This window comes from Neoarius graeffei, chromosome 14 (assembly GCF_027579695.1).
Source record: "Neoarius graeffei isolate fNeoGra1 chromosome 14, fNeoGra1.pri, whole genome shotgun sequence".
Lineage (NCBI taxonomy): Eukaryota > Metazoa > Chordata > Actinopteri > Siluriformes > Ariidae > Neoarius > Neoarius graeffei.
The window spans coordinates 33869465-33894003 of NC_083582.1; the positions used below are offsets into that span (position 1 = coordinate 33869465).

The 24539-nt window shown below is 42.1% G+C and overlaps 1 protein-coding gene across 2 annotated transcripts in view; it reads left to right on the top strand.

Moving 5' to 3' along the window:
* The window catches only part of sgms1b (sphingomyelin synthase 1b), a 79014-nt gene that overhangs the window by 33368 nt on the left and 21107 nt on the right, over window positions 1–24539 (top strand). The window contains exons 1-2 of one of the 2 annotated variants that reach the window (XM_060939566.1): window positions 11890–11957; window positions 23935–24517. In XM_060939566.1, the coding sequence (XP_060795549.1) occupies window positions 24141–24517 (377 nt within the window). In that variant the 5' untranslated portion in view covers window positions 11890–11957; window positions 23935–24140. Of the gene's footprint in view, window positions 1–11889; window positions 11958–23934; window positions 24518–24539 lie in introns of those variants that run through there. The other variant, XM_060939565.1, reaches the window with a different exon arrangement.

Consider the following 24539-nt stretch of genomic DNA (forward strand, 5'->3'; position numbering starts at 1 on the left):
TTCCTGCCTTGTGGAGAGGCCTAATTTGAAAAACATGCTATGAATTAGAGGAGTCACATGAGGTTTGTTAGGGTGTGCCAGTATCTTAGTTTCATTTAGTGTCATTTAGCAGTCTAGGCAAGATGTCATTTGATTCGGTTGTTAGCTTGGGGAGTTTGCTCATGTTTTCTGACATAATAAAACACCTCTGTGATTGCGCTCCTCAGATAAGACTTTGCCCTGAAGTCATTTTTTTTAAACCGTGTCCTTGCTTACAAGTGCCAGGTGCGATCAAGAGGAGTTCAGAAAAGTGTGGTTTATTTGTCATCATGTCGTTTTGTGTGTAACCAGGTTATGTTAATTTGCAACCAAGATGTCATATGCTCACTAATTTTTATGAACTGGGAAATGATTGTCATAAAAGGAGTATCTGAAACCACAAAACGACGTGGACTGTGTGTTCTCAGCTGAAATCATTGTGCTTCTCAATAAGACAAAGGTGTTTATTTGCTCAAGGACCTCTGTGCAGAAGAAAGCAGACCGTAGCCTTGATCCTTCAACTGACCCATGAGTTTTATCCCTGTTGTTCCTGCACACTTGAAACCGGATTCTGCGATTTAGCGTAGGGGTCGAACAGCGGAAAATCCTGCTCACCCAGGGAATTGAGCAGGGCGTTGAACTGTGTGCCACATGCGTCCTGTTCATTTTCATTCACATCCTCTTCAACCGTGGCCTGTTTTTGGCTGCATTGTGTGTATTTGTGATGATAATCTATGTGTAGTTAACAGTTTGTGATGGTTTCTGAGGGGTTTAGGCTCCATAATTATTTTAGATCAGGACTCTTTTTAGGTAACAGGCCTCATTATACTTAGTTCAATGTCAAATCTGCTGCACCAAAGGGGAAAAAAAAACTTTAGTAGACAAGGAAATCAGCATATCCTTGAAGGGTACATGCTGTATACATGAATGGATTGAGCATTCATCAGAACAAATGAATATACAGTGACTTTGACCATTGCGTGGGTGTTGGTGCCAGATGGCTGGTTTGAGGATTTTTGAAGCTGCTAATTTCCTGGATTTTATATATAGACTGGTACCAAAATCCAGAATTGTGACACCCAAAGGCATTTTTGAGACAAAGTCAGCAAACAGTCTTATTTTGTCAATTTGGGTGTGCCGAATTCAAATCTGCAATATGCCGAGCTCTATCTGACCTCTGTTGACCTCTAGAGGTCATTGAACTTTGGGCCTGTACACGTCTCAGCTGAACCCAGTTTCTCAGCTTTCTAAGGAATGAAATGTACTAAAATGATTAATGAAGTTAGCAGATGGCCTTGTTTGTTAAATGTTTGGGTGCTGAATTCATTTTTCATTTGTAAAACGACATATGACCTCTGATAACCTCAAGGTCATTAAACGTGGCCTTTATATGGGCCTATGCATTTAACGGCATTTTTAAACTGACTTTACTCCCCCAAAAAGAATATGAACAGACAAAAAACAAATAGAAAGGAACAAATACAACATTAAATGCCAGTCCATGTACATGTGACTTACTTTTCACAATGAGAATGCCTAGGCGATCACCTTACATAACATTGCATTACATTTAGCGGTTATTGTTTATACAACGCTACTGAAAAAAGGACAGATTCAGCAGCATACAAAATGTGGGGGCATACAGGTTAATCAGGGTTAATATATATGAGAGTTTTTTTCTTTGTTTCCCACGCGGACACGGGGAGAACATGCAAACTCCACACAGAAAGGCCCTCGCCGGCCATGGGGCTCGAACCCAGGACCTTCTTGCTGTGAGGCGACAGCGCTAACCATTACACCACCGTGCTGCCCCTCGTTTTACAAATGAAAAATGAATTCAGCACCCAAACATTTAACAAACAAGGCCATTTGCTAACTTCATTAATCATTTTAGTACATTTAATTCCTTAGAAAGCTGAGAAACTGGGTTCAGCTGAGACGTTTACAGGCCCAAAGTTCAATGACCTCTAGAGGTCAACAGAGGTCAGATAGAGCTCGGCATATTGCAGATTTGAATTCGGCACACCCAAATTGACAAAATAAGACTGTTTGCCGACTTTGTCTCAAAAATGCCTTTAACTCCTTAAATAAGCACTTTTTTGAATTTTGGTACCAGTCTTATATATATATATATATATATATATATATATATATATATATATATATATATATATATATATATATATATATATATATATACACACACACACACACACACACAATGGTCTCTAGAGTTTACACAGAATTGTGTTTAAAAAAAAAAGAGCAGCATTTGTTCTGCAGGCAGAAACACCCTTTTCATGAGTGATTTCTGTAAAGAATGGCTCGACTGGTTTGAGCTAACAAGAAAGTAAATAACAGTAACTCAAATAAGCACTCTTTGCAATCGTGGTGAGCAGAAAAGTATTGCAGAGCACCTGTCGGACAAATCCGAGGCTACCCTGGACACAGGCTCACTGAACCTGGATAGTCGAAGATTTAAAATACATTACCTGAAACACCCCCTCCCCCCATCCTCAGCGGTGTAAAAACTACAACCCCAAATCAGAAAAAGTTGGGACGGTATGGAAAATGCAAATAAAAAAAAAAAATCCGTGATTTCTAAATTTGCTTTGACTTGTATTTCATTGCAGACAGTATGAACCCAAGATTTTTCGTGTTTTGTCTGGTCAACTTCATTTCATTTGTTAATATACATCCATTCCTGCATTTCAGGCCTGCAACACATTCCAAAAAAAGTTGGGACTGGGTGATTTAGGGATAGTAATGAGGTAAAGCAATTAATTTAATGATGTGATTTGAAACAGGTGATGTCAGCAGGTGATCATAATCATGATTTGGTACAAAATCAGTATCCAGGAAAGGCCTAGTCTTTAAGGAGCAAAGATGGGCCGGCGATCTCCAGTTTGTCAACAAATGCGTGAGAAAATTATCGTAATGTTGAAAAGCAATGTTCCCTTCATATCTTTCTTTGAGGATTTGGATATTTCACCCTCTTTGGTGCGTAATATCATTTAAATGATTCAAGAAATCTGGAGGAATTTCAGTGCGTAAAGGGCAAGGGCGCAAGCCTAAGCTGAACATCTGTGATCTCGGATCCCTCAGACGGCACTGCATCGAGAACAGTCATTCATCTTGAGCTGACATGACCACATGGGCTCGGGATTACTTTGGTAAACCTTTGTCAAGCACGAAAATACGGAGTTACATCTACAAATGCCAGAGAAAACTTTACTGTGCAAAAAGGAAGCCTTATGTTAACTGTGTCCAGAAGTGCCGTCAACTGCTCTGGGCTTGGAGGGATCTGGGATGGACCATCACACAGTGGAAATGTATGTGGTCAGACGAATCAGTATTCCAGGTCTTTTTTTGGAAGAAATGGACACTGTTTGCTCTGGACCAAAGACAAAAAGGACCTTCCAGACTGTTACCAGGAACAAGTCCAAAAACCAGGGCCTGTCATGGTATGAGGTTGTCAGTGCACTTGGCAAAGGTAACTTACACTTCTTTGATGGCAGCCCTAATGCAGAAAAGTACTTTGAGATTTTGGAGCAACATACGGTATTCTGCCTTCAGGACGACATCTTTTCCAGGATTATTTCAACAAGACAGTGCAAAACCACATTCTGCACACATTACAAAGGCATGGCTGTGGAAGAAGAGGGTGCTTGTCCTCTCTGTCCTCAATAGAGAATGTGTGGTGAATTTTGAAATGAAAAATATGACAATGATGGCCTCATACTGTTACGCAACTTAAGACCTGTTTGCAGGAAGAATGGGACAAAATAACTCCTGAAACACTTCATCACTTGGTGTCTTCAGTCCCTAAACATCTTTTAAGTGTTGTGAGAAGGAACAGCAACATCATCTCATCTCATCTCATTATCTCTAGCCGCTTTATCCTGTTCTACAGGGTCGCAGGCAAGCTGGAGCCTATCCCAGCTGACTACGGGCGAAAGGCGGGGTACACCCTGGACAAGTCACCAGGTCATCACAGGGCTGACACATAGACACAGACAACCATTCACATTCACACCTACGGTCAATTTAGAGTCACCAGTTAACCTAACCTGCATGTCTTTGGACTGTGGGGGAAACCGGAGCACCCGGAGGAAACCCACGCAGACACGGGGAGAACATGCAAACTCCGCACAGAAAGGCCCTCGCCGGCCACGGGGCTCGAACCTGGACCTTCTTGCTGTGAGGCGACAGCGCTAACCACTACACCACTGTGCCGTCCCAGCAACATTATAAAGTAGTAATTGCTTTACTGTCCCAACTTTTTTTTTTTTTAATGTGTTGCAAGAATCAAAACTGAGAAGTGTTCATTTTGGGGGGGAAAAACACATCAAATCATGTGTTGATGTATTGTTTTGAGTGGCGTCCAGGTCAAAGATTAATTACAAATCATTGTTTTCAGTTTTAATTTCAATTTGAGCATATCGTTTCACCTCCTCCTCCTTTTTTTTTTCTAATTTGTGGTTGTACAGAAACTTGCAGAACTGTGGAGCAGAACAGTGTTGCAGGGTCAGATGTTTAAGCAAACACTTCCGACTTCCATCCTGTTTATTTTTGTTGCTATAGCAATGCTTCAGCTTTACGTGCTCAAAGATTACAATTCGAAAAAGGAGGAGTGCTGTGACACTCCGAAGTCAGGATTAAATAATAAGAATACGTATTGTTGTTTACATACAGTGGTGCTTGAAAGTTTGTGAACCCTTTAGAATTTTCTATATTTCTGTATAAATATGACCTAAAACATCATCAGATTTCACACAAGTCCTAAAAGTAGATAAAGAGAACCCAGTTAAACAAATGAGACAAAAATATTATACTTGGTCATTTATTTATTGAGGAAAATGATCCAATATTACATATCTGTGAGTGGCAAAAGTATGTGAACCTTTGCTTTCAGTATCTGGTGTGACCCCCTTGTGCAGCAATAACTGCAACTAGACGTTTTTGGTAACTGTTGATCAGTCCTGCACACCGGCCTGGAAGAATTTTAGCCCGTTCCTCCGTACAGAACAGCTTCATCTCTGGGATGTTGGTGGGTTTCCTCACATGAACTGCTCGCTTCAGGTCCTTTCACAACATTTGGATTGGATGAAGGTCAGGACTTTGACTTGGCCATTCCAAAACATTAACTTTATTCTTCTTTAAGCATTCTTTGGTAGAACGACTTGTGTGCTTAGGGCCATTGTCTTGCTGCATGACCCACCTTCTCTTGAGATTCAGTTCATGGACAGATGTCCTGACATTTTTCTTTAGAATTCGCTGGTATAATTCAGAATTCATTGTTCCAGCAATGATGGCAAGCCGTCCTGGCCCAGATGCAGCAAAACAGGCCCAAACCATGATACTACCACCACCATGTTTCACAGGTGGGATAAGGTTCTTACGCTGGAATGTAGTGTTTTCCTTTCTCCAAATATAACGCTTCTCATTTAAACCAAAAAGTTCAGTTTTGGTCTCATCTGTCCACAAAACATTTTTCCAATAGCCTTCTGGCTTGTCCACGTGATCTTTAGCAAACTGCAGATGAGCAGCAATGTTCTTTTTGGAAAGCAGTGGCTTTCTCCTTGCAACCCTGCCATGCACACCACTGTCGTTCAGTGTTCTCCTGATGGTGGACTCATGAACATTAACATTAGCCAATGTGAGAGAGGCCTTCAGTTGCTTAGAAGTTACCCTGGGGTCCTTTGTGACCTCGCTGACTATTACACGCCTTGCTCTTGGAGTGATCTTTGTTGGTTGACCACTCCTGGGGAGAGTAACGATGGTCTTGAATTTCCTCCATTTGTACACAATCTGTCTGACTGTGGATTGGTGGAGTCCAAACTCTTTAGAGATGGTTTTGTAACCTTTTCCAGCCTGATGAGGATCAACAACACTTTTTCTGAGGTCCTCAGAAATCTCCTTTGTTTGTGCCATGATACACTTCCACAAACATGTGTTGTGAAGATCAGACTTTGATATAAATAAATCTTTAAATAAAACAGGGTGCCCACTCACACCTGATTGTCATCCCATTGATTGAAAACACCTGACTCTAATTTCACCTTCAAATGAACTGCTAATCCTAGAGGTTCACATACTTTTGCCACTCACAGATATGTAATATTGGATCATTTTCCTCAATAAATAAATGACCAAGTATAATATTTTTGTCTCATTTGTTTAACTGGGTTCTCTTTATCTACCTTTAGGACTTGTGTGAAAATCTGATGATGTTTTCGATCATATTTATGCAGAAATATAGAAAATTCTAAAGGGTTCACAAACTTTCAAGCACCACTGTATATTCTAGTATAATTTTAAAAAGAACAAAGAATGCCTTTTCAGGAGAGATGAATGAAATGATTTTACCATGAAAAAGTAAAACAAAATGATGAAATCCTACATGTTGCTGGTTGGGTTGATATTGTGTCCGAGCCAAGCTGCTTCTGTAGCTAATTTACCGTTATCAGGGTTTAGCTCGGCCATGGTAATTGGATTCAGCCTTATGGAGTGTGTGTGTGTGTGTGTGTGTGTGTGTGTGTGTGTGTGTGTGTGTGTGTGTGTGTGTGTGGGTTAAGGAATTCGTTGAGAACAGAGAGTGATTCAAGTGTGTGAATGAGGTTGTTGTGGTTTGTCTTCTCCTCACAGTGATGGTGTGTGTTATCAAACATGGCTTGACCCACTGTTACTTCTTGTTGCAACTTTCGATTCCACTGTGAAACTACAATATAGTTAATATTGAGTGGTTTTTTTTTTTAAATATAAAGGGTTTCAACTGCTGCCATTTGAAAGACTTCTTTCACAATGTGGTTAGGTATCTGTTTGCTAAACTGGAGCATTAGCTTAGCGTTTGTGTCGTATTTAGTGATTTTAAATAGGGCCAGTGATGTGAGCTGGCTGTTCAGTAGGGAATTAAGTCTTGGAGAATAAGAGAGGCAAAGAAATAGGCCAGTTAATTATGCAACCTAAAGACACGTCTATAAACACGTTTTAAAATCATTTTTTTATCCAAACTGGCATCTCTGACGTCTAGACTGTTCTCAGCTTGATGACATTATGGTGGCCAGAAGACTATAAGGTCGGCTGTGTTGGGAATTTAGCGTGAGCTGAGCTATTCTCAGGATGTAAAAACCTGTCAGAAATAACCATCACTTTTCATGTTGTGGCCGAATGGTTAGAGAAGCAGCTTTGGGACCAAAAGGTTGCCGGTTTGATTCCCTGGACCAGCAGGAATGGCTGAAGTGCCCTTGAGCAAGGCATCTAATCCCCAACTACTCCTCAGGCTGTCCGTCAGTCTGGATAAAAGCGTCTGCTAAATACCTGTAATGTGATGTTGTACGTGAACCAAAAGAACCAAAAAAAAAAAGATTTGATCATTTAAGCAACATTGTGCTTGATGTGCTTTAAATGGGAATGAACTCGGGGCCAGTCCTGGTTTGTGTTTCTTTAAGAATCGCCGTGTACCAGGTTCATTCAGCAAATCTGCCTTGACATTGAACTCCAAACCAAAGACACCATGTGGAAAGTTGAGAAACTCGCTTGCTTGTTATTGTAGATCTGTATTTGGAGTTGGTATTCTTCGCCTTCATGCCATCGCGAGGTTGTGCATGAACAGCTTGTGCTGTTATCCATCCATACATCCATCCATTATCTATCCCGCTTATCCATCAGGGTCATGAGGAAACTGGATCCAGTCATAGTCGAGTTCAGGTGAAAGGCGAGGTACAGAAGCATTTCTTTGTTTGCTGGGAAAGAGAAAGACTGGGCTAATCCAGTGCTGATTAGCTATGCTATATTAAGCACTAAATAAATAAACTGAAACTAAAGACACGCTGAACACGTGAAAGGCTACCAAAACTTCATTAGATATTCTTCACGTGTATTTACAAGCAGTGACGAACCATTACAATAAGAACTGGGACTCCAGACACACCAAAAAAGCAACAGAGCAAAGGATTTTGTAAGGGATTAGCGGCAGGCTGCCAGGTCACTCTGTTGTGTGTAGCTGTCAATGTTGATTTTAAAAGTAACAAATTAAATTACAGAGGGAAATGAATACTTAAGTCTGAGTGAAAAATACTATAGCGAGCGTGCGTGGAAGAAGAGTCTGGAGACAGAAATCTTAGTTTCTCGGTCGTTAGCCTGTGCTACTTGCTCTCTTTAGCACTGGCTTGACTGCTTTATTAGCATTTGCTAACACTACTGATGAACGCTACACTGGCTGGAAGGTGAATTCACTGCTGCACTGACGGTGCTGACTCACGGTTGAGCTCATGTTGGCTTTTGAGAAGGTCAAAGGTAATAAATTTTTGGTCCCTCCCACTATAAATCAAAATCTGATTGGTTAATTCATCTGTCACTTCCTACATAAACATACACTGCCATGGCCTGTCCCGGCAGTGAAGTCCTAACCAATGAGTGAGTTGGCTCGAAACTCTTCTCAGCTTAGAGACGGCAAACAAAAAATCTCATTGGATAACTCTGTTTTAATGTTTTCAGGACAGTAACCCTTTCATTTCTGAAGCAAATTTGATAGAAAATGAGGCCCAATTAGAAGAGAATAATTATGAAAGAATGTAAGCAATTAAAGAATGAAGGAAATTAAATATAACAACATTTGAAATGCTGATACGTTTGGGCCTTCTCTGAAGGCCTAGAAGGCCCTGACGGTTTCCCTCTGCTTATAAGAGAAAAACATACCAACAGACATCAAAAAACTGGAAGAGAGAGTGTGTATGTATAATAATTATAATAATAATAATAATAATAATAATAATAATATTGGGTGGCTTTTTTTTGTAGTATATCAGATATATTCCATTCAGCTAACATGATATTGAACTCATCTTCGATTCATTCAATATCATGCTACCTGACTGGAATATATCTGATATACCACTCAACGCCAGGCAATATTATTTAAATAATAACCTTGACTTAGACTTGGTTAGTATTCACCGAGATTCACTTCACCTTCAGCGAATAATTGTTAAATAGTGGAATATTAGTGTCCATGTAAATGTACAGACTGTCTTCCTGTTCCGTAAATAACGCTATCGCAACCTTCGTTTCTCTGCACATTAGACACGACTGCACTGAAGACCCTTTGTTTAATCCACTTCTGTTGTAAACGCGTTGCATTGCTAACTCTACTGCCACTCTGAGTACTGCATGTTCACAAATTTATTCTACACAACGGCTATCGAATGCTCGGACACCGAACATGTCGCTGACTCCCATACCTAAACAAAACAGATCTACAGTACCAGTCAAATGTTTAGACACGCCTTCTAATTCACTGTTTTTTCTTTATTTTTATTAATTTAAAGTCACTTCATGTCTTAAAGTAATGATGAATGTCGTTTCTCTTTACTTATACCCCTTTTCCACCAAATCAGTTCCAGGGCTGGTTCGGGGCCAGTGCTAATGCTGGTTCACAACTCGTTCAACTTGCGAGCCAGCTGAGAACCAGTTTGCTTTTCCATAGCTCACGGTGCTAAGGGAAGCCACGTCATTGCGTCGCTGTATACGTCAGTTACGTCGCTACGTTTGCATAAACCTTGGCGCGAATATCGAAGCAAAAACAACACGGAAGAAGCAGCAGCAACAACAACAACAATAATAATGGATGACTTCGCGTTTGTACAGCTGCGGCTTCTCGTCGCTTAAAAATGTCAATCTTTCGTGGTCTTGTTATTGTTGTTGGTCTTAACAACTCCGCCCCCCCCGCTGACGTAAGCGGTTCTTTCCTCTGGCCCAGCAGAGAGTTGGTGCTAGCCTGGAACCGTTTTTTCTGGCCCCAGAGCCAGTTCTTTGTCAGTAGAAACAGAAAACCCGGTTCCAAACTAAGCACTGGCCCCGAACCAGCCCTGGAACTGCTTTGGTGGAAAAGGGGCAACAGTTGAGCGGTTCTTGATGTAATATGGATTACTACAGTTGTGGTGTCGAACAGGGCTATGTACTGTATTTTTATTATTTACTGTTTACTGTTTGATCTCAAACGCATTAAGAAGGTAAGAAACTCGTCCACTAATTTAACTTTTGATGAAGCATACCTGTTAATTGAAAAGCATTCCAGGTGACTACCTCATGAAGCTGGTTAAGATAATGCCGATAGTGTGCAAAGTGTCATCAAGGTAAATGATGGATACTTTGAATAATCTAAAATATGAATATATGTATGTTATTTCATAATTTTGATGTCTTCCTTTTCTTTATTGTTCTACAATTTAGAAAATAGTCCAAATACAGAAAAACCTATGAATGAGTAGGGGCATCCAAACTTTTGGCTGGCACTATATTTCTGTACAAGTTAGATTTTTCGATTGTGCCACCTTTCCTCACAGCCACTCTGTCGGTCAGATTGTAAAGACAACGTGATAAATACTGACAGTGGAAGAGATTATATGGAAAACGTTCTCAGAAATGATTAAAGCTAGACGGCCTTTCGATTTCATAAACTCGGTGAAATTTAGTTCCCTCTGAAATGTGGTCATTGTGATATATGTTTATTTCTGTAATATCTCACAAAATATCAGGCCGTTCTGTGGCTGGGAAGTTATTTAATTTGAGGAGATTCCCGAGCAAATAATGTGCATGAAATCGCTCGCTTCGCACAGTCAAGCAGACAGAGGAAGTCCGTATGCTCATGCGCAGGTTTACCTGCTTCTTCTTTTGGGTTTTACGGCAGCTGGCATCCACAGTGTTGCATTACTGCCATCTACAGGTTTACCTTTTACCATGTACTGACCGTTCCATCATTCTGTCACTAAACGAACAGCTGATCACACCGAAGTGCTCGCTGACCGCCGATATTTATTTATTAGTTTGGTCCTGCGTTTCCTTTCCTTCGCAACATAACATCTTTTCTTCTCACTTTCTGTTACTGTAGTCGGTCTTTCACGTTTCATTTGCACGCTCACGTCCTCCATTTTCCTCTCCTGCTTCAAATTTGTATCCCACAATGCCTTGCGCGAATGGGGAAAGCCCACCATATAATGCATGATGTAGTATCTTGAATTGGGTCATGGTGAAGCAGGAAAAAATAGTGGCGAATTTAGGGCCACATGGCCCTAAATTCATGAATTGTTCTATTTAAAAAAAAAAAAAAAAAAGCCCTAATAAAGTTGGAAGTCTGTGATTCGAATTCAGTAGCTTTCAGTCCACTAAACAAAAATAACTGGGTGTCGGGGAAAATTCTTTTTATGGCCTACACTTGGAAAATCTGAAAGGCAGTCTAGCTTTAAGAAAGAAGAACAAATTTAGAAGATTTTTGTCTCTAGCCTTTCTTCTCACTGTGCAGATTTCCAACCCTTGTTTCTCGTATTTGTGTCTTGGCTCACGGGGCTCATAATCTGGGACGGATGAAATTCAATACAGGTGAGAGTCGGATGTGCATTGTGGTGGTTCAGGTCTCGCCCACTTTCCCTGTGGAACAGGATGAAGGCACGATGAAAAAGAACCTGGAGCATTTGTTACAACGGTGACCTAATGCCTTCTAGAGAACTTCTCCTCCTCCAAAACTACGAACTGTATCAAGGAGCATCAGACTCATAGAAATGGCATGCCAGAACGCCACTCCTGAGAAGAGTAAATATTTCCATTCAGAAAATGGCCTGCCTTACTCAGAAAGTTGTGCTTATAAAAGCAGAACTTGACCAGTAGTCTTAGCAACCAACAGCGCGAGGAAATATATTCTTGTTCACTTACTCATTAGAGGTATACATATGCAAACCCCCCCTCCCGTTGTTGAGCCAGGACTACGTCCGAGGGAGTCAAGTGCTACGTCGTGGAACATGACCGAGCCAGTCAGTTGGAGGGGGCGGGGTCTGTGAGTGAGGAGGGAGTGGGCTGAGAAAGCACAAGCACTTGAAGAACGACCAGCAGTGCTTTTAGAGCACATGGAGAAGCACAAACAGCTCCTTGTTGCCCGGACGGAGGTGAGTTTGAACGGAAACTTTTCCTTTCAGGAGAGGAAATGTGTCACAAGGAAATATAATTGAAGTATATTTTATACAAAGTGTATGCTGTCTATCCATCTATCTATCTATCTATCTATCTATCAGTGTGCTAATTGTGAAACTTAGGAAATTAATTATTAACTTGGAGGATGTTGGGAATAATGTTTCCGTTATTCAGCTGATACGTCCATGACCACGTTCAAAGTTTAACTGCTTGTTACTGTGTTACACATAACCATGTGACTACTGTAAAAAGGAGCTGCGAATTATTAACCCTTGTGATTTCATTGCTTTTTTTTTTTTAATCATTGAAGGCATTATGTTACCACTGGGAGTCTCAAACTCCAAAAAGAGCTCTCTAGTCTCAAATCTTGAGGAGGAGTGTTGAATGGTTGATGTTGTCATACCAGCGAAGGAAGAATAACAGACAGCCCTTGTTTTATGTTGTCTTGTAAGAACCCGGTGTGTCTTATCTGTACGCGTGAGTGAACGGTAGGGAGTGAAGGCTCTGTCGTCACATGCACCTCAAGAGCACAAGGCAACCTTGTGTATGCAGTGAACTACTTTACAAACCTTCTCACTCCCACTGTAACAAAGGTAATAATCTACCTTTTGTTAAATGACCTTTCATAAGTCAGACGTCACACGTCATACGAATATAGTGTCTTCTGAGCTTTTTTGAAAAAGGATTCGACATCAAACGCTTACCTCACTCACTTTTGTTTTCCAGTATACATCACAAGCCGCCAGTTGTACAATTTGAACGCGTATCAAATGGTATCCATATACTGTCCACTGGTAACCATAGTTGAGAAACAAACATGGGGGAATGAAAGGAAACCCCCACCCCCACCCCCCCAATCATATAAAGTGATGACAGAGGAAAAATGGTTTGATGATGTTACCTTCAGATTGCTATATAACAGGAAACTGTGCAGTGTGTAAATGTGGTAGCACGTCTCATTACTACTTGGGGGTGTGGGGGGCGGATTACAAAACCCCCTAAACTTGTCAGTTTGGAGAGAAGTGTAAATGAAGGCCGCCAAGAAAAGCACTTCGATCTGCAAATGATAAAACTGAACAAAATGTCGACTCCGTTGTGTAGGACATGTAGCGCAGCGGTTCAGCTGATAATAAAACACGAGCGCAGAGCGAGCTGTGTAATAGACAGCAGATGTGCGGTGGGGAGGCGTCCCTTCCCCCGTCCCATGAACAGACTTGTAAACGGACATGCCACACCCTTCCTAACACACTCATACACTGTGTCTGTCTCTCTCTCTCTCTCTCTCTCTCTCTCTCTCTCTCTCTCTCTCTCCAACGAGTTCTTCAAATTCTTCTAAGTGAGCCCGAGACCATGTGCTTCAGCTTAAGAGGTTAACTAATAAACATTCTGTGTGGCTGGTGCAGCATGGGTTCACCTGACGAGTTTCGGAAAGTAAATTTTCTCTTTCTTTCTTTCTTTCTTTCTTTCTTTCTTTCTTTCTTTCTTTCTTTCTTTCTTTCTCTCTTGCTCTCTTTCTCTTTCTTTCTCCTATTCTTTCTTTCTTCTATTTTCTCTTGTGCTCTTTCTTGCTCTCTCCTATTTTCTTTCTCTTTCTCCTATTTTTCTTTCTTTCTCCTATTTTTCTTTCTTTCTCCTATTTTCTCTCTTTCTTCTATTCTCTCTCTCTCTCCTATTTTCTTCTATTTTATAGTTGCTGTCTGATCAACATCTACACTCCCAACATTGGCACAGACCGCATTCAGTTTTTCAATTGTTTGAATAAAGCCATCTCAGACATTCCCCAAGAAAGAATCCTTATTTTAGCTGGTGATTTTTAACTGCACATGGTTTAGAACGCAACCCCAGTGAACCGCATCCTCACTCAGCAGAGACAATTACACTACGTTCACACTGCAGGCTGAAGTGACTCAAATCCGATTTTTTCGCCCATATGTGACCTGTATCCGATCTTTTATTGACAATATGAACGACACAGATCCGATTTTTTCAAATCCGACCCAGGCCGTTTGGATATGTGGTCCTAATTCCGATTCCTATCCGATCTTTTCATATGCGACTTCAGTCTGAACCGCCAGGTCGCATTCATCCGACTTACACGTCATCAACAAGCCACAAACGTCACTATTCTGCGCTGAAGTAGGCGGCGGGTGTCTCAAAAAAAGTTACAACAACATGGCTTTGATGTTCCTTTGAACGGAGGTTGCAGTCACTACCCCGCAGAACGCCTGAGCCAAAACCCTTGCCCTCTTCCTTCTCAACCTCCTCCTTAACATCAGGCTATTGTGCATGTTCTGGCTCCGTTGCAACAACAACTGCATCATCGCCAGGTACTCCATGCTGGCTACTGTCATACACAGGAAACTTTAGGTTACTTCTGTAAACACTGGCCATGCTCACTGCGTGTGACGTCGTCGTATCCTGCAATGCGCATGCGGAACACTTTTAGGTCGCTTTTCGTTCATACTGAGGATCACATACAAGTCACATATATTTGCTAATGTGAACGACCTCACAAAAAAATCGGATTTCACAAAAAAATCGGAATTGAGCATTAAGCCTTGCAGTGTGAACGTAGTCTTAGAACCATAATACAGAACCACTGCCTAGTAGATGTGTGGAGGGAAACTCTGCCCACAGACAGGCAGTACACCCCGAAAAGATCCACACAGCAAGACTGGATAGGGTTTACACTCGGAGTTTCATAGGCAGGTTCTACAACAGTTATATCCATCCCATTCCACTCTCTGACCATCACTACATCTCCGTCACTGTCTCAACCTCACTGAGCACTTTCCATCAACATCACTGGCACTTTAACAACAGTTTACTACAGGATCACCATTTTATTCACGTTTTTACACTTTTCTGGGTTTCTTGGAGAGAGAGAAAATCACAGTACACATCACTAAGTCAGTGGCAGGACATCGGTAAAATCCACATCCAGCTTTTCTGCCAACAATATACCAGAAACCACACCAATGAAATCAAGATGATCAGCTTTCTTGAAAACGAAATCCTCAAACTGAGCAGCTCAATAAGAAAAGAAGAGGAAACAATAACCAAAGAAAAGCTGGAACAGAAAAAACGTCTTCTGAAACACTTGTATGAAGAGAGAGATACAAATACAAAAGACTTTATTGGATTCCCAGACGGGATCTTCATATCCAATTTACAATATAATGAAGAAAATTAACATATATAATATAAATAAATCTGGGGCGGCACGGTGATGTAGTGGTTAGCGCTGTCGCCTCACAGCAAGCAGGTCCGGGTTCGAGCCCCGTGGCCGGCGAGGGCCTTTCTGTGCGGAGTTTGCATGTTCTCCCCGTGTCCGCGTGGGTTTCCTCCGGGTGCTCCGGTTTCCCCCACAGTCCAAAGACATGCAGGTTAGGTTAACTGGTGACTCTAAATTGACCGTAGGTGTGAATGTGAGTGTGAATGGTTGTCTGTGTCTATGTGTCGGCCCTGTGATGACCTGGCGACTTGTCCAGGGTGTACCCCGCCTTTCGCCCGTAGTCAGCTGGGATAGGCTCCAGCTTGCCTGCGACCCTGTAGAACAGGATAAAGTGGCTAGAGATAATGAGATGAGATGAGATGAGATGAGATGGTGATCAATAATCTTTAATATAACCTTTTCATGCTTGTAAATAGTTTTCCTTTCTTTCAACCATCACGGTTGTAAATAAGGAGCACATAAAAGTCTCCGATTTTCTCTCACTCTCAGCAGAAACTTAATCAGGCAATGGTTCCTGTAAGACAATATATGAACTACATCATGTCCAGGACTTAAAACCTGTTTTAATTTCAGGTTTAAGCCTCAGCATAATTCTCTGTTTGACTCATGTTCCATGCATCTGCAGTGGTTTTGTGCTTGCAGCAACCTGTGATCCAATTTGTGTACACCATTATCCAGTTAACCTGGCTCATCTGTGTGATTTCCGTTAAATCATTTGATTAATTGTTTCTTGAGAAATGCAGAGAAATCCTGTTGATTATTATTTCTTGAAACAGGTACTACGTACAAACTCTCTCATTCATATCCTCCTGGGAACCAGGAAAAAGATGTGTCTCTCAATTTCTCTTTTGTCGTGATTTCCTTACTAGAAATTTCCCAAGAACCCTCCTAGTCACATGATATATCATTGGAAAGCCCAGGATGTACTCTTTACAATATACCAGGATTCAAGTGAATAGCTTGAAAGAGTAAGAGGGTGTGCACGTAAAACAAATGTCAACTACAGAGGACACAAATCTATGGGTTGGTTCTCAGGAGGATATATACCGTATATGTGTGTGTGTATAGATAGCACATCTAGTCACTGGGATTTTTGCCCATTCCTCAAGGCAAAACTGCTTCAACTCCTTCAAGTTAGATGGGTTGTGTTGGTGTACAGCAATCTGCAAGTTATGCCACAGATTCTCAATTGGATTGAGGTCTGGGCTTTGACTAGGCCATTCCAAGACATTTAAATGTTTCCCTTTAAACCACTCCAGTGTAGCTTTAGTAGTATGTTTAGGGTCGTTTGTCCTGCTGGAACGTGAACTTTCATCCCAGTCTCAAACCTCTGGCTGACTCAAACAGGTTTTCCTCCAGAATTGCCCTGTATTTAGTGCCATCCATCTTTCCTTCAGGCCTGACCAGCTTTCCTGTCCCTGCAGATGAAAAACATCCCCACAGCATGATGCTGCCACCACCTTGCTTCACTGTAGGGATGGTGTTCTCAGGGTGTTGGGTTTGCGCCACACATGGCATTTCCCATGATGGCCAAAAAGATCAATTTTAGTCTCATTTGACCAGAGAATCATCTTCCATGTGTTTGAGGAGTCTGCCGCATGCTGTTGGGCAAACTTCAAACGTGTTTTCTTAAGCAGTTACTTTTTTCTGGCCGCTCTTCCACAAAGCTCTGCTCTGTGGAGTGTACGGCTTAAAGTGGTCCTATGAACAGATACTCCCATCTCCACTGTGGATCTTTGCAGCTCTTTCAGTGTTATTGTAACAGTTCCTGATGTGGGTGGAGCACAGAAGCATGGCAGGCGAGAGTTGATGGTTGCACAAACACTTTATTTTAGCTTTTCAGCTTGCTTTCCAGCTTCCTTTCACTCACTCACTCATGTGTTGTGGTCAGGGAGAGAGACCCTTTTCTCTGCTCTCTCTCTCTCCTTTTATGCTCCATCCCTGTAACAAACATTTTAATACTTTTATTTGGATCGTCGCACAGGGAAGGATTACAAATCCAAACATTATTGGAAATATTCTGCAGATTGGCAAGTGTGATCATATAAAAATAATAAGTCCAGTCGTCTGTATGGATAAATATGACATCTCCGTCTCCAAATGGACAAGCTTCCTATTATGGCAGAAATTGAACAGTATCTGGCCAGTCTCTTCGCGCTTGTTTTGCATAATCCACACAGTTGCAAGCCTCGCATGACCAGTTTATGTATATGTCCAAGGCTCCCAAATACAAGAACAATTAATTTGCAGTTATACCCAAGACCCATGATTGATTCAAGAAGTGGCTGGTACTTCAACATTTTGGCATTAAAACAAGTGTCCATATATAAATCAAAAGAGCAGCCTATTTCAACAATGGTTACTGTTCTGTTTGTTTCATCAATGATGGTAATATCTGGAGTGTTTGGGAGATTATCCAATTGAACATTGTCATGATTTTCTGTATTAAACCAGTTGATCTGCACCGCACTGTGTTTATGCATATTTGTAGTTGCATCTAGAATGTCTTTAATGCTCTCTGAGATCAGGTCAACCAGTCGGTCATGTCTTACAATGTAGAGTCCTTTATAAAAACTACAGCCATTAAAGATATGGGCAGTTGTTTCATTTTCCCTAGTAGAACAGTGAAGGATGCAGTGTGGGTCATGATTATGGGGATACCAGGTGGCCAAGTTATACTTCGTTGGGAGGACTTGGAGGCGGGCTTTGATGGTAAACATTAATATGTCCTCACCAACGGAGCAGTTAGAGAGCACAGAGTGTGACAACGCATGATCTGCAAAGGCTAAACCCGCCAATTTCCCTTGCAGCTTTAGACTAGCCCAGTGCTGTGCGCTCTCTGACAGCTTCAATCTTCATACCGAATCTTACAGTTTAAATTTCCCTGCGTTTTCGCCGGCAGTTACGACAGGTGAGGACGCGTCTAGTGTGGTGCAGTGGCGTTCGTTCCTGCCGCCATGTTGTGACGCACACAGAGAGACGCCATGTTGTGACGCTCTCTCCTTTTATGCTCCATCCCTGTAACAAACACACAAACACATACATACACACACATTAATTGACAGCAGGTGGAATGACTTAGCCACTTACCTTCCCCGACCCCACCCTCCATTCACAGACTGCTGCTTGGCCACGCCCCCACTGCCACAGTTATCTTTGGTGTCTTTGCTGCATCTCTGATTAACGCCCTCCTTGCCCGGTCTGTGAGTTTTGGTGGGCGGGGCCTTGTCTTGTCAGGTTTGTAGTGGCGCCATATTCTTTCCATTTTGCTAGAATGGATTTAACGGTGCTCCCTGGGATATTCAAAGTTTGGGATATTTTTTATAACCCAACCCTGATCTATACTTCTCCACAACTTTGTTTCTGACCTGTTTGGAGGCTCCTTGGTTTCATGTTGCTTGCTTAGTAGTGTTGCAGAGTCAGGGTCCTTCCAGAACAGGTTGATTTATACAGACATCATGTGACAGATCATGTGACACTTTGATTGCACACAGGTGGATCTTAATCAACTAATTATGTGACTTATGAGGTGAATTGATTGGACCAGCTCTTATTTAGGGGTTTCATACGAAAGGGGGTGAAAACACTCCAGATTTCTGTTTTTTCATCTTGATTATTGTTTGTGTTGCAAGAAAAAAACAATGTGCACCTTTAAAGTGGTAGGCATGTTCTCATCTCATCTCATTATCTCTAGCCGCTTTATCCTTCTACAGGGTCGCAGGCAAGCTGGAGCCTATCCCAGCTGACTATGGGCGAAAGGCGGGGTACACCCTGGACAAGTCGCCAGGTCATCACAGGGCTGACACATAGACACAGACAACCATTCACACTCACATTCACACCTACGGTCAATTTAGAGTCACCAGTTAACCTAACCTGCATGTCTTTGGACTGTGGGGGAAACTGGAGCACCCGGAGGAAACCCACGCGGACACGGGGAGAACATGCAAACTCCACACAGAAAGGCCCTCGCCGGCCCCGGGGCTCGAACCCGGACCTTCTTGCTGTGAGGCGACAGCGCTAACCACTACACCACCGTGCCGGGTAGGCATGTTGTGTAAATCAAATGGTGCTAACCCTCCAAAACATTAATTTTAATTCCAGCTTGTAATGCGACAAAACGGGACAAACACCAAGGGGGATGAATACTTTTGCAAGACACTGTAAAGTCTGTGTGGGGAAAACACTGTACAGATGATAAGGAAACTGTTGACAAAAGTAATGTGTTTTAAATTCAAAATAAGGTGGTGAAATTCAACCTTTTTTTCTCTTTCTGGCAATTATTAAAAATCAGCCTTTAAAAATAATGGATGATTATCGATATCGACCGAAATGAAACATTTCACCATGATAATTTTTCAGCTATATCACCCAGGTTTATTTTTGCGATCATGGAAATGGATCCCAAAGAAGCTAAAATCACTTTATGGCATGTCGGTTAGTTTACTAGCAAGCTCACATTGATTTTGTAAATTCCTGTTAAAGGTGCTCGGAGTAAAATTGGAGTCTTCTTCATTTGATGAGTTTTTATGCCTCCGCCACCGTAAGGTGCAGGAGGCATTATGTTTTCGGGTTGTCCGTCTGTCCGTGCGTCCGTCCGTGCGTCCGTCCCGAAACCTTGTGAACGCGATATCTCAAAGGCTAATAAAAGGAATTTCACCAAACTTTCACCATTTGTGCGCTTTGGGACAAACATGAACTGATTAGACTTTGAGATCAAAAGGTCTAAGGTCAAGGTCGCTGTGAGGTCAAATGTCTGTCCGTAAACCTTGTGAACACAATGTCTCCAAGGCTCATCTCATCTCATTATCTGTAGCCGCTTTATCCTGTTCTACAGGGTTGCAGGCAAGCTGGAGCCTATCCCAGCTGACTACGGGCGAAAGGCGGGGTACACCCTGGACAAGTCGCCAGGTCATCACAGGGCTGACACATAGACACAGACAACCATTCACACTCACATTCACACCTACAGTCAATTTAGAGTCACCAGTTAACCTAACCTGCATGTCTTTGGACTGTGGGGGAAACCGGAGCACCCGGAGGAAACCCACACGGACACGGGGAGAACATGCAAACTCCGCACAGAAAGGCCCTCGCCGGCCACGGGGCTCGAACCCGGACCTTCTTGCTGTGAGGCGACAGCGCTAACCACTACACCACCGTGCTGCCCCGTCTCCAAGGCTGATACAAGTAATTTCACCAGGTCACGATTACTGTGAGGTCAAATGTCCATCCCCAAATCACAACTTCATAAGGCGTGTAGTCTACCGGGCGGAGGCATCCCCATCGACGCTGTTGGCGTCGAGTTCTATCTAGTTCCATTTGAAATCAAAAGTTATGTTCCGGTATGTTATGATCTTCTAGTCATTTATTTCTCTTAGTCTGTATTAATATGCTAATGAACTTGCCACATGTAATTACATTGTTAGCAACCATGTTATAGCCCAGCCAAATGGGATTCTGGGAAACCAAAACATGGAACTGGGCAGTGCATTGGAGTGTTTACTTGCCTGGTGGGTTAGTTAATGAGTTTATGATTGGCCAGCTCCAGCGAAGTGGAAAAACTCCTTCTCAATGGTTTACATGCTGTTCTTAGGGAAGCATATTGCTGCCACACCAGAAAAAAATAATAATAAAAAAAAAATCAGCATCACATAATAACGTCAAAAGTTTATAACAATATATTTTCACATTAATACATGAAATGTTTCGCATAATAATGTGTAACGTTATAAGTTTACATTTATAATTCTTGTTAAGCCACCGTAAGGTGCAGGAGGCATTATGTTTTCGGGTTGTCCGTCTGTCCGTGCGGGTGTCCGTCCCAAAACCTTGTGAACGCGATATCTCAAAGGCTAATGAAAGGAATTTCACCAGACTTTCACCATTTTTGCATTTGGGGACAAAGATAAACTGATTAGATTTTGAGATCAAAAGGTGTAAGGTCAAGGTCAAATGTCTGTCTGCATGCGTCCGTCCCGAAACCTTGTGAACGCGATATCTCAAAGGCTAATGAAAGGAATTTCACCAGACTTTCACCATTTGTGCATTTGGGGACAAAGATAAACTGATTAGATTTTGAGATCAAAAGGTCTAAGGTCAAGGTCACTGTGAGGTCAAATGTCTGTCCGAAAACCTTGTGAACACAATATCTCCAAGGCTGATACAAGTAATTTCACCAGGTCACGATTACTGTGAGGTCAAATGTCCATCCCCAAATCACAACTTAATAAGGCGTGTAGTCTACCGGGCGGAGGCATCCCCATCAACGCCGTTGGCGTCGAGTTCTATCTAGTTTGAATCTGTGCTCTGAATGAGGTGTGTCGGGAATAAACAGGGTAATATGGGCAATATGGCTCATTTACATGATTTAATCAAGTTCAATTTCATGCTTGGGTTGACCTGTGGTCAAGTTGGAAATATATAGAATAGAATAGAATAGAATAGAATAGAATAGAATGCCTTTATTGTCACTATACACATGTACAGTGAGATTAAAGCATCTCCAATAACAGTGCAAACAGTGTGGAGAGAGAGAGAGAGAGAGAGAGAGAGAGAGAGGAAGGGGGGAGAAAAAAAAAGGGGGGGGGTGTAAGGGGGTTAAGGTGCACAGTCCTGAGGTGAATGTGTTGCATTTCAAATTATGGAGTGAGGTATTTTACATAATAAAAGTATTGCATAGAGAGAGTCACCTTATAAAGTACTGCACATTATAAATTAGTAAATAGTAAAATAGATAGACTATAAAGTCAGAGCATATCCAAGTTCAGGGCGGTTATGGCTTTTGGAAAGAAGCTGTTTTTTAATCGATTTGTCTTTGTCCTGATGCACCTGTAGCGCCTCCCTGAGGGCAACAGGTTGAACAGATCAAAGCCAGGGTGGGAGCTGTCCTTGATAATATTCTTAGCTCTGCTAAGGCAGCAGGAGGTGTAAATGTCCATCAGGGAGGGGAGAGGGCAGCCAATGATTTTCTGTGCTGCCTTAACTACCCTCTGGAGCCTCTCCCTGTCTACAGCAGTGCAGCTGCCGTACCATACTGTAATACGGTACGCCAGCAGGCTCTCGATAGATGAGCGGTAGAAGGTCAGCAACAGGCTGGAGTTTAGGTTGTACTTCCTAAGGACTCTCAGGAAGTGTAGCCGCTGCTGAGCCTTCTTAATGACTGCTGTAATGTTTGTTGACCAGGAGATGTCGGCGGAGATGAGGACACCGAGAAACCGGAAGGTGTAGACCCTCTCCACATACACATTGTTGATGTAGAGGGGGGCTAGGTCGGTGCTGTGCTTCCTGAAGTCAACAATGAGCTCTTTGGTTTTCTTGGTGTTCAGAGCGAGGTTATTTTCTGAACACCAGGCTGCCAACTTCAGGACCTCCTCTCTGTAGGCTGCCTCGTCTCCCTTTGAGATGAGTCCGACCACTGTGGTGTTACACAGTGGGCTCAGCACACAGGGGGCTCAGCACACAGCCCTGTGGTGAGCTGGTGCTCAACATGCGGGTGGAGGAGAAGTGGGGGCCAAGTCTTACAGTCTGGGGCCGGTTAGTAAGAATTCACAGATTCAAACTTCCTGGATCAATAACTCTGAAGTTAAACATTGTAAAACTCAATAGACACCTCTTTCCTACTGTACCAAGGTAGACAACATGCTACAACCTAATTTTAATCAAAACGAATTGCTCTCCAAGCTGGACAAATAACACTGGTCTCTGTGTGCAGCTGGCTGTGAGACAAATAGCGCAGGGTGCAACTAACAAGTGCAAGACCGAAAATAGATGCTACAAAAATATTCAATAATTTCACTGTTATTCACTGTAGTGTCACCAAAATCACTGCACACATCAACAGTGTCCTGTTAGTTATTTTGGTGATGCTACAGTGTATAACAGTTATTGAATATTTTTCCAATAAAAATTCCCCAAAATTATGCAAAAACACTTTTTTTTTAAATTTAAAATTAGCTTGTAGCTCGTTGTCTACCTTGGTACAGTAGGAAAGAGGTGTCTATTGAGTTTTAACAGTGTTTCACTTCAGAGTTATTGATCTGGGAAGTTTGAATCTGTGAATATATTTCCAACTTTACCGCAGTTCAACCCAAGCATGAACTCGAACTTGATTAAATCATATAAATGAGCCATATTACCCAGTTTATTCTCCATATTACCCAGTTTATTCTTCATATTGCCCAGTTTACTCCCCATGTTGCCCAGTTTATTCCCCGTGTTGCCCAGTTTATTCTCCATGTTGCCCAGTTTATTTTCCACACACGTCATTCAAACCATAGATTCTAAATTCATGTTGAAGTTATCGTGTTATAACATGATACCAAATTATCATAAGTGAAACGTTTCACATAATAATGTGAAAATATGTTGTTATAATGTGAAAAATATATTGCTAAACTTTTCAAGTTATTATGTGATATTGGGTTTTGTTTGGTTGTTGTTTTTTTGTTTTTTTCGGGTGTGGGAGCAATACTCTTCCATACTTCCTAAAATGATCAGTTACTAGAAGTGAATTACTGAACACACCAAAATGTAAACAACTGATCAGAAAATTCTGGTCATTTTGAACGTACTACTGGGTGTATATACTGGGATACGCTTTTTTACACAATGGGTTTTATATTGTGTGATTGTTCCTGCACAGCCAAACCCTGTCCCTGATTATGATATGGTTAAGATGTTTTAATTGTCATCCTTTGTTTCTTTTTTCTTTTCAGGCCAGACCATGCATTAGGAGATGATGTCCAGTTGACATCCAGAGCTTGTTTTCTACAGGTGTTTTCAGACTTCTGCATGATGAGCGTCGCTGGAGGAACACTGTGCATCCTTTAGCGCTCTACACTGGTCCCTTCATTCCGTCTCAGCAGGTTGCTCAGGGACAGGCACAAAGACAGCAGCGCAGAGATCCAGGGAAAAGGTCACCATGGAGACCCACCTGAACGGCCATGTTAACGGCCATGCGGTCGGCGACGAGAGTAAGAGCGTGCGCAACGGTTTGGTCAATGGTTTTCATAAGGAAGTGGTGCGAATTACAATCCCCGGTCCGCCCAGCTCTTCATTTCCCACTGAGTGGGGCAAGACTGCCATGGCCTTGTTATATGCCATCTGCTGCTTGATTTTAACCACTGTAATGATCTCTGTAGTCCACGAACGTGTGCCTCCCAAGGAGGTGAGCCCTCCATTGCCTGATAAGTTCTTTGACTTTTTCGACCGTGTGGAGTGGGCTTTTACTGTGTGCGAGATTAACGGGATGATTCTGGTGATCTTATGGATCTTACAGTGGAGTCTTTTGAAACACAAGTAAGTGTTCTTTTTAAAACAG